The following is a 10,374-nucleotide window of genomic DNA, read 5'->3' on the forward strand; positions in this document are numbered from 1 at the left end:
TGTAGGCTTTCCTTTTTAGCCACAGGAGGTCCGCTAGGTCTCTGGAGAGCCAGGGGGGCTGCTGTGCCTTCTTGCTGCCTTTCCTCCGTGTTGGGATAGATTTAGCTTGTGAGGTAAGATTCAGTGAGTTGTATGTTTATACACAAGGGAATCAACATTCATAGTGGGATAATACCAAAAGCACACAGATTAAATAACTAACTGCAAGAGATTCAGAGTCCAAACAGCACACTCAGAGATCATTATTGGAGGACAATGCCGTATAATTCAATAGTAACTGCATGTGCCTGCTAGCCAGCAAGCCAATCATAAAGGTCAGCAACAGCTACGTTTTAGGGATGAAACCAATCACCAGCTGGGTTTAGACAAGACAATTTGTTATTAACACTGGACAATTACCTGCACCGACATATATATGAAACATGGAACTGGCTGATTTGAGAGACAAGCTACTGAACTCTACACTGAGTGTTTATGTTACTTCTTCGTTACACTTCAGTGTTTGGTTTAACAACAACAACAACAAAATCGAATCAAGATACACCTCATCTCTTAAGAAGAAAAAATTTGAAGATTCTAGATCCTTTTATACAAGACCAGAAGCACTGTTGGGTGACAAGCAAACAGGCATTAATTGTTTTTAAAGTATGGCTGGCAGCCTGTGTCAGTTCTTCTTTCTGTATGTTGTTTACTGAATGAGAGTAACGATAAAAATAGGGTAGAGCACACCCAAGTGCTATACCCAACTCTGCAACAGACCTGTTTGGACAAATCATTCCAATCTTCCTTTGTCTCCATCTTCTCATTTGTGAATTAGATACAAGCACACACCTCCATCACAGGAGGTGATAAGGCTGGGTTAATGTTTGAAAGAGACTCAGAAAAGTGGAAAGTTTTACTGGGTATTTTTAAATGCTTAAGGAGGAGACTACGACTTGGGCATGCACATTTTGGACTTTAACAATGGCTCCAATACATATTATTCCATGAGCTGACTGTGAGATGCTCTTCTTGGAAATGGGCACATGTCTGTACATGCATTCACACAAACTTACATCAGCTGCAAGAATCTATTACATTTTAGGAGGGAAAGTGTGTCATTGAACACGTGCCAGTAGATTTTCAAATCTCATTACTACAGGATTTTAGCATTAAAAATCCTTAATCTGATTTAATCTAATGAACTAATGGCTTTGAAGTCAGTTTTACCAGAAGGAACTAGAATAGTTACCCAAAGCATATATAGCACCATAACATGCACACACTCCAAGTCCACACCGAGGATGGTTCATGGAGGCTACTGTTGTCCATTGCTTAGATACAGGATCATAGCACTCCGTACAGTCAAAAATCATTGAGTCCTTTTCACCTTGAAAGTAAGAGAGAACAAGAAATGGTTATGTTTGAATGGTCTGCAAAAGCAGACATACCAATGCTATTCTGCTTCTGCCACAAGGAAGCTCCTGGGCAGTATCTGAATCTTTGTCCTCAAACTGCCAGAGTGCAAATGCAACAAACTATTTATCTAAACCCGGGAAATGAATTATCACTGCAAGGCATTTTAAGCAAGAATTCCCTCAACCAGCATTCACAGTGAAATACTGCAGATTGCAATTCTGAACGAAACACTGCCTGCGGTGGTATTCTTACTAGCCTTAATAGGAAAAATTAGGGATTTTAAGACTATGTTTATTCAATTTAAGCTTCCTTTCTCTATACATATGAAGTGGCAGTACCTTGCTCTGTGGCAGAGCCATCCACATTGTTTACAAAAACAGATGAGAAAAGGAATGTTTCCAACTGTAGTTTAGAGTGTATTAAGGTGTTATTCTTAACAATTCTGTTAATCTGCCTTTTGTACCTAATGCCATGTACTGGAAGAATGAAAAACACAAGAATTCCTAAAGACAGTCCTATGGTGTCAAACTGAAGCAACAGCAATAACAGCCACATGTAGAGCAAGTAGTAACTTGCTCCCCCAAAAGTACAAACAAAAATCCAGAAGCCAGACCCAAGTCAGATCTAAGCCTGCAGCACTGGTGCACGTCCCGTTTCTGCCTAGGTTAACACAGGTTTCACTCATATTTTCCTGGCTGTTAAGGCACGTTTTTTTAACCTGTTTTGTTTTTTAGAAAGACGAGACTGCTCATATAAACATCAACAGAATAGCAACAACAAAAAACCTGTACTTCCGCAGTGAAAAAATATAATGGTCATACAAAAAGTATCTGACATATGATTAAGAAAATATTATGATACAATATGTTCCCCAAAATATACTTCAGCATTCAAAAATAAGTCCCAACAATAAAAGATGCCAGCTCTAAAGCAAATCAGTCTTTCCAAGAATTTTTAGTTGTCCAAGTATTTTACATCGGGGCTGGCAACCCTTAACAGCCAAGGGGAAGAGCAACCCAGCTCCAATCTGGTGCAGGCTGGGTGGCTTCAAGGTGGGTTTATCTGCAGCCATGCCAGGGCCGAGCTGCTGGGAGCTGTGCTGTGCAGCTGCTGCCACTTCTCTCTGGTCCCTTCACTGGAAGCTGCACAGCCTCAGCTCAGTTCCCCACTGGCTGGAAGCTGCACCCAAACTATAACGGGGGGTAGGAGGGAGGGAGGGAACAAGGAAAAAAGTGGTAGCGATGCAGGCAGAGTTCCCCGCTGCCTGACTCCAGCACAGCTCCCCACTGCTCATCCTCAGTTCCAGCAGAGGTGCAAGCAAAGCCCTATGTTGCCAACCCCTGCTTTACATCATGAGGAAAACAAAACCACTGGCTTACAGACACTCATAACTAATGAATTTCTTACCTCCAATAGCATAGACCATTCCACCTACAACTGCTACTCCGAGCCCACTCCGAGCATGGTGAAGGGAGGACACAGTGGTCCAGTACTGACTGAATGTGTCAAAACGCTCCACACAACTGAGGGCTCTGCCATCGCTCCAACGCCCCCCCTGCAATCGTGTATATCCACCTAGGCAACAGGGAGAGAAAGCACAATGTCAGGAAGTAGCTCTTCCTTTGCAAGGTTCTTCCCATGTCTAATGCAGCAGTTCAGCTCTTACAAAATAATCCAGAGATATCAAAACCTCAAGATTCAATCAACACACTGGTTATTCCTACATATTTGCGAATTCTGAACAACTGCTCTAATAGTAGGATATCAACTCCTCTTAGTACAAGCAGTTAATGTACATTATTGTGTATAACTGCAAGGAAATTTTCCCTTAGATTTACAAAGTGCCTGATGGAACAGTGAGCCTCAGGGAACAAGAAATCTATTCTTGGCTCAGCAAAATTTGAGTGAAACCTTGGCTTAGTCAATTCATTTCTGGCTGAGTGTTCACACCTAAAAAACAAACAAACAATAGATATATTGCATACTTTGGAGATTTAGGTACCTAAAGTTTGCAAAACATCTTGGAGACAGATGAATGAAAAGTTCTAGAAAAGTGCAAAATAATGTTATATAACTTCTGAACTCAGTCTCACAATGGTTCTTCAATTCTTTCATTCTTCCATTCATTAGCCTGTTCTACTATTAGTAAGAGCTTCTATACGACCTCCATTTCAGAGGATGGACATATTAATGAACACTGCAAACAAAAAGTTTAAGTGTAACTCAAAATACAAAAGGCCTGACTTTTCAGCTGGGCCCAAAAATACTTATTTCAAAAAGGGGAAGAATGACAAATGTAACAATACAGGGCATAAGCTTCCTGCATGCATTTCACTTCTGAACAGTGCTGTACCATTCTGTGCTTGGGGCAACTGATTCTGAAAAATTACTTTAGGCTGCAACACTGCATTCAAGGAGATGAAATATGAATGGATTGATAATACTCTCCAGTTATTTATTCATAGAGTCATAGATTCATAGACATTAGGGGCTGGAAGGGACCTCATGAAATCATCAGGTCCAGCCTCCCTGCCATAGGTGGGAACTCAGCTGGGATCAAGTGACCCCAGCAAGAAATATATCCACCTGTTTTTTGAAAGAGTCCAGAGTAGGTGCTTGTACTGCCTCTGGTGAGAATTTGTTCCAGACCCTAAACACACGCACTGTAAAGAACTTTTTTCGTATGTCTAGTGTAACTCAGCCGTTTTGGAGTTTATGGCCGTTAGGCACTGTTATCCCATGGGGAGCTGTGGTGAACAGCTGTTCTCCCAGGCCCTAATGTACCCCCCTTATGTAATTGTAGGCTGCCAAGTCCTCCCCGAACCTTCTCTTCTCCAGACTGAAGAGTCCCAAGTCCCTCAGCCTCTCCTTGTACAGCCTGCCCTCCAGGCCTTGGATCATACGAGTGGCTCTCCTCTGGACTTTCTCAAGCTTTTCCACATCCCTCTTGAAGTGAGGGGCCCAAAACTGGATGCGGATCTCCAGCGGTGGCCTCACCAAGGCTGAGTAAAGGGGGAAAATGGTATCCCGAGTTTTGCTTGAGATGCATCGGTAGATGCATGCCAGAGTTTAGTTTGCTTTGCCAGTCACAGCATCACACTGGTGACTCATACTCAACTTGTGGTCAATCAGGACCCCCAAGTCACTTTTGGTTGTGGTGCCAGCGAGCATAGCATTGCCAAGCCTGTGAGTGTACTGAGGGTCCTTCCTACCGAGGTGCAGCATCTTACACTTCTCTTCATTGAAGGCCATCAGGTTTTGGTTGGCTCACCTTGACAGAGTCCAAGTCAGCCTGTATCCTCAGCCCATCCAGTGGTGTGACCGCTTTCCCACATAATTTGGTGTCATCTGCAAACTTTGCTAGTTCGCATCCAGCTCCTGACTCCAGATCGTTAATAAAGATGTTAAAGAGTACCGGCACAAGTACCAAGCCCTGAGGGTCTCCGCTGATTATCACCCTGTACCACGTTGATTTATTCCTGTTAACTAGTACTCTTTGGGTCCGACCCCGTAGCCAGTTACCTAGCCATTGGACCGCATGATGATCAAGGCCACAGTTCCTCAGCTTAACCATGAGGACATCGTGGGGAACTAGGTCAAAGGCTTTCTTGAAATCCAGATATATGACATCCACGTCATCTCTCTTGTCCAGGGTTTGTGTCACCTGGTCATAGAAGATGAGGCTGGTCAGGCAAGACCTGCCAGCCACAAAGCTGTGTTGGCTGGCCTTCAGAAACTTGCCTTCTGTTAGTCTGGTGTTGATGGATCCCTGGACAATTTTCTCTAGGATTTTTCCACGGACAGACTGATTGGTCTATAGTTCCCCAGGTCATCCCTCCTCCCTTTCTTCAAGATAGGGACCACGTTGACCCTTTTCCAGTCTTCCAGAACCTCGCCTGGGCGTGATTTACCAATCAACACATTGCTTACAACTGCAATCAGACAATACAGCCCCCATATTACATACATAACATTTCATTATTTTGTCATTTATCTTTTGATACAGGTTTTTAAAAGATTTGTACTGCAACACAAAACACTAGTTCACAGATGCATGTGCTTTGTGTTGTTTTTTTAAAAGGTTCAAGCAACTAGATTCTAACCTACTGCATAAAGGTACTTCCTGGCTTTCCTCCGGGGACGAGCTTTAGAAGTTTGCAGAAAACTGCTGACCTTGTTCTCTTTGGGAGACTTAGAGGCTTCACAATATTCTTTCAACAGGGTCTGCAGAGCCACCCGAAGGCTGAAATCTGGAACTCCTTGAAAAAAAAAATGGAGGAAGAGGAGAAAAATAAAAATATTATTTTCAATAAAAACTATAGCCCAGAGGACAGACACACAAGGCAGCAATTATTCCCAGCCTCTCAGAAAGATAGGCTAGTGACACCCAGCCTGACTAGCTAGCACAGTCCATATTAACTAAAGAGCAACAAGCACATGTACAATACAGGGTGAATTCTGGCAAACGCACTCCAGTACAAAAGAAACAAATAATGCCATCATGTGGACCATTTGCAGTTCCAGAAAAGACATACCAAACGCATGCCAATTAACAAAAAACAAATGTTCTGATCGAACTTTCCACATTTGATATGTGACAAATCAAAGAGCCACTTGTGGGTTGGGACATGCAGTCTGAAGTGGACAAGTTAAGACAAATCTCTGCAGGCTTAGCACACTTTGGTCCAGAAGTTTCCCAGAAGCTGTTTTGAAATAAATTTATGAGAGCTCATTAAATTCCGGTTTATTTGTATGACTCATTAAGTTTGTTTCTTACCATATGGCTCCTATTATAAATTCAACCCTGCATGCAAGTCAATCCTACATTTTCAGGTTCAGTCTTCAGAAAAGAGGCAAACTTATAAATCAGAGCAACTCAGTGTACTTAGAAACTGGAAAAAGCAAAACACAGCAGTCTTTTACCAAGGGCCACCCCTTCCAAAATTACCTTCAATGTATTTTAAGAGTCTTTGTGGTGGTAACAGAGGGAATCGAACTGGCTCCAGCACTTCTACCACATGTTTCTTTCTTTTTCCCAGGTCCTTCAAAATCCACTGCATTGCAGCTGCAAAAACCTGGTACTCATCCTCTATGCTAAGCTCCTCGCTTCGCAAGATCTTAATAAGTTGCTCCTTTGTTAAAGCCAGAAATTCCTCACCACTCAGAACTTCCAGGAAGTGAGCATGGATGTAATTCTCAGTGAACTCCATGAGGTCATGGCAGGCAATATGCTCAGAGAACTGAAAGAGTCCGATACAGTTCAGGGGCTCGATCTGTCCCTTTAGAAATTCACAGCAAAGATCCACAACCTCAGTCAGCTGAAGCATGTCTGCTGCTATTATCAGCTCCTGAACATTATTTTCATTAATGTTCACTATTCCTGTGGGCAAAGGGTGACACGTCAAGCAGGCCATTTTAGATATTAGGATAATGTAGCATCTTAATTAGCATGTTCAACTGGGTTATAAGTTCTGAACAAAACATGCATTTGACTTCCAACAATACAGCCTGTTCACCAATGCAGTAAGGTGCATTAATTTGTTTTTCAGATGGATACTTATATTGAGACAATTGGTAAATACAAACCAAGATCTCTTCTCTTTGAAGCAGAAGTTATTGTTTTTTTTGCTGCATGGTTACATTAAGTAACTTATCTAATGAACAACATTTTGCTTACTATAATCCAGCGAATCTCAACCTGTTTAAGTTCAAGGCACCCATCTACAACTTTTCTGAATGTCATGGTGTCGCAGCTGAGAACCACTGGCCTAATACAGCAAACATCTGACCAGAATACAATGTGTTTAAGTCTTTCCCCTGCATCCATTTGTTATCATAGATACAGATATAATAAAAGCAGTAAGAAACTAAATAGTATTGGCAGGGCTAAAACCACTTGAAATGAAGCACCCTAATCCCAAACCAAGGAATAACTCAGCACTCCACAGGCATTTCTGTGCCTTGGGCAGGGAAGGGGGGAGGGGTGGCTGACAAGGTTGGAAAGAGGGTTGTGTTGAGCATAGTGGAACAGTGGTGGGCGGGCTGGACAGAGCCTTACCTGCCACTGCAATGGCTCACCCTCTGCTGCATTAAGCCTCTCACAGCTGCCACTGATCTGCCTGCAGATCGGGGCTGCAAAATCTTTAGTTTGGCTGTACAAAGATCAACAAAGTAGGCTGCCACACAGTAGGGGGCAGGAGGAGAGGCTGCAAAGGGAATCTGGCTTCTTTCCCCTTTGTCTGAAGAGCTGCTGGGTGAGCAGGCACTGAGCACAGCCCCTTGTCACCTTTACATTACTTGAGCCCCAGACACATCCGCTGCTTTTGACTGCTCCCACCATGCAAAAAAAGCAAACCTAACCACCACTGAAGAACAGGGACAAGGCTGTTGCATCACTTGGTGCACGTTAATTTTACAAGGAATTCATTCCAGATCAGAAGTAAAACTACTCCTGGGAGAGGGGAGGGGCAAGGCATGGCAAGTTATGTCCTTCTCTCCATTTAGAAAAAGAAATAAGGATGAGAACCACCACCATAACCATACTTCTATGTTACACCTATAAATGTACATATTGCTTCTTCAACAGCAAGCCACAAAAAAACACTTCCACCCTCCTTCCCTCTATTTAAGCCCTGATCCTGAAAAGGAAGGTGATTTTAATGGCACTATGAATGTAATTAAAGTTATGGAAAAGTATGAATGAGGAAAAGATGACGACAACAGTAATAACCTTGTTAAACACAAAGTTACCAATACAGGTAACTTAAAGGTTTGAATTCTTTTTTTTTTTTTTTTAAATCAGCTATGTTAAATAAAACAGAAATAGATATCAGGTAATACTGGATAACTCTCAGCTTACTGCTCATGACTGACTGCTTCCTTAAAGACATGAAAGCAGAAGCAGAAATATTTCCTGAAATGGCAGAAAGAGGAGTGCTCCTCCACACTAACTCAGGGAGGACATGCGTTATGAAAGAAAGTATAAGGCACTTGCAGAAGCAGCCAGACATGGCTTACTATCATTACTGAAGGCCAATATAAAAATAAACAGAGACCAATTTTTATTGATCACTACCTTCTTAGTAATACGCAGATTTACGTGAACAGCATTATGTATGTCCAAATGGTCAGTGGAAACTCACTTTCATAGTAAGCAAGACATATGACCAAATTTCCCCCAGCTATAAAAGCACTGATTCTGTTGTTTTCTTAACAGAATGAACCATGCAGTGCTTAGACAGCAAGTTAACTTTGGAGACCATCTACTTCCCCTCCAAGCCAGTGAGCAATGCTTCTCAACCAGGGTACCACAGAACCAAGTGTCTTGAGACTCTTTCTAGGGTGACACCCAACGTTTGCACTGTTAGGTTTACACGCATAATTCAGGAGAACCAAAAGATTTCAAATAGAAATCCATGGCTGTGCTCTTTCTGAGTTTTCTGCATTAGAAAAAAACCTGCTCTACCATTCTGTAGGCCAAAAAAAGGAAAAGAGTGAAACTAAGTGTGAGTGCTTTCCAAGAGGTGCCTTGAGACAACCGGGGGGGGAGGAGGGGGGTGTTGCTGGAGTCTAAAGAGGACTGCAGTCAAGGACGAATTCCCTTTGTACTTTTACAAGGATGCTCCCAGCCTAGGTTTAAAGGCTGGCACCCTCAGCTGCAAGGCTCAGCAGAAATAAGAAGGTACCTCAATAATAAACAATTAGGGTGTGAAGGGATCTCAGGGGTCACATCCAGTCCAACCCCCTGCTCCAAGCAGGACCAGCCCCAACTACATCATCCCAGCCAAGGCTTTGTCCAGCCAGGTCTTAAACACCTCCAAAGATAGAGAGTCCACCATCTCTCTGGGTGACCTTTTCCAGTGTTTTAGTACTCTCCTAGTGAGAAAGTTTTGCCTAGTATCCAACCTCAACTCCCCTTGCTGCAGCTTGAGCCCATTGCTCCCTGTGCTGTCATCTGCCACCACTGAGACCAGCCCAGCTCCATCCTCTTTGCAGCCCCTGCAGGGAGGTGAAGGCTGCTCTTCAACCCCACTCGGTCTTCTCTTCTCCAGACTCAATCAGCCCAGTTCCCTCAACCTCTCCTCACCAGTCAATGTGCCCCAACCCCTGAATTGTTTTCACTACCAATTATCCAATGTGTCCACATCCTTTCTGTTGTGGGGGCCCAGAGCTGGACACAGGACTCCACATGTGGCCTCCCCAGGGCTGAATAGAGGGGAAGAATCACTGCCCTTGATCTGCAGGCAGCGCTCCTCCCAATGCAGCCCAGGATGCCGGTCGCCTTCCTGGCAACACGGGCGCACTGCTGGCTCAGTCCTCTGCACTGTAGTTGCCGCTGGCCATGTGCACAGCCCCCCCCCCTCACTACCTGTGTAAATAAAATCCAGGAGCAGCTGGAAGGCGCTGGCCTCAACGCCCCGGATCTGCACCACCTCCTTGGAGGCCTCCTTCATCCCCCCGGTGAAGAGGGCGGCGAAGTAGGGGCTGCCGGCCGCCAGCACCAGGCGGTGGACCCCGAAGGCCTTGTCGCCCACCAGCAGCTGCACGTCGCAGAGGTCCTGGGTGCGGCGCATCCTGTCCATCTGCGCCAGCAGCAGCCGCGCGTGCTGGTCTGCGCCCAAGGGGCCAGGGCCAGGCCGCGGACAGGCCATGGCGGGGGGGGGGGCCGCCGCGCATCCTCAGTCCCCTGCAACCTGCGGAGAGACACACGGACGGCTCAGGACCGCTCTCCCCGCACGACCACCTCCCTCAGGAGCCGCTGACAGGCCTCGCGCCCCCCACCTCTGTCACCTCTGAGGGCCCCGCCGGGGTGCCGGTGCAGGTGGGGCGCCGCAGCCGCATCCGGGCGCTCGGAGTGTGACGTAGTCGGGCGCGGTGACGCCATCAGAGCGCGCGGGCTCCCCGTGCCCCAGCCCTCGGGGTGACGGCCGAGCGCGGCGCGGACTCCCCGCGCCATGTGGGGGGGAGGAAGGAGCG

General features: G+C 45.2%; 1 protein-coding gene across 1 annotated transcript in view; it reads right to left on the bottom strand.

Moving 5' to 3' along the window:
* IPP (intracisternal A particle-promoted polypeptide) overlaps positions 1-10,082 on the bottom strand; it is a 16,057-nt gene extending 5,975 nt beyond the window's left edge. Inside the window, exons 1-5 of the mRNA XM_019530622.1 lie at positions 9,767-10,082; positions 6,347-6,778; positions 5,502-5,657; positions 2,806-2,973; positions 1,210-1,369 (exon numbers count right to left, since the gene is read on the bottom strand). Coding sequence (XP_019386167.1) covers positions 1,210-1,369; positions 2,806-2,973; positions 5,502-5,657; positions 6,347-6,778; positions 9,767-10,049 — 1,199 coding nt within the window. The 5' untranslated portion in view covers positions 10,050-10,082. The remainder of the gene's footprint in view (positions 1-1,209; positions 1,370-2,805; positions 2,974-5,501; positions 5,658-6,346; positions 6,779-9,766) is intronic.
* Positions 10,083-10,374: the final 292 nt, after the last annotated feature.

This window comes from Crocodylus porosus, unplaced genomic scaffold, assembly GCF_001723895.1.
Source record: "Crocodylus porosus isolate Cpor-Errol unplaced genomic scaffold, CroPor_comp1, whole genome shotgun sequence".
NCBI lineage: Eukaryota > Metazoa > Chordata > Crocodylia > Crocodylidae > Crocodylus > Crocodylus porosus.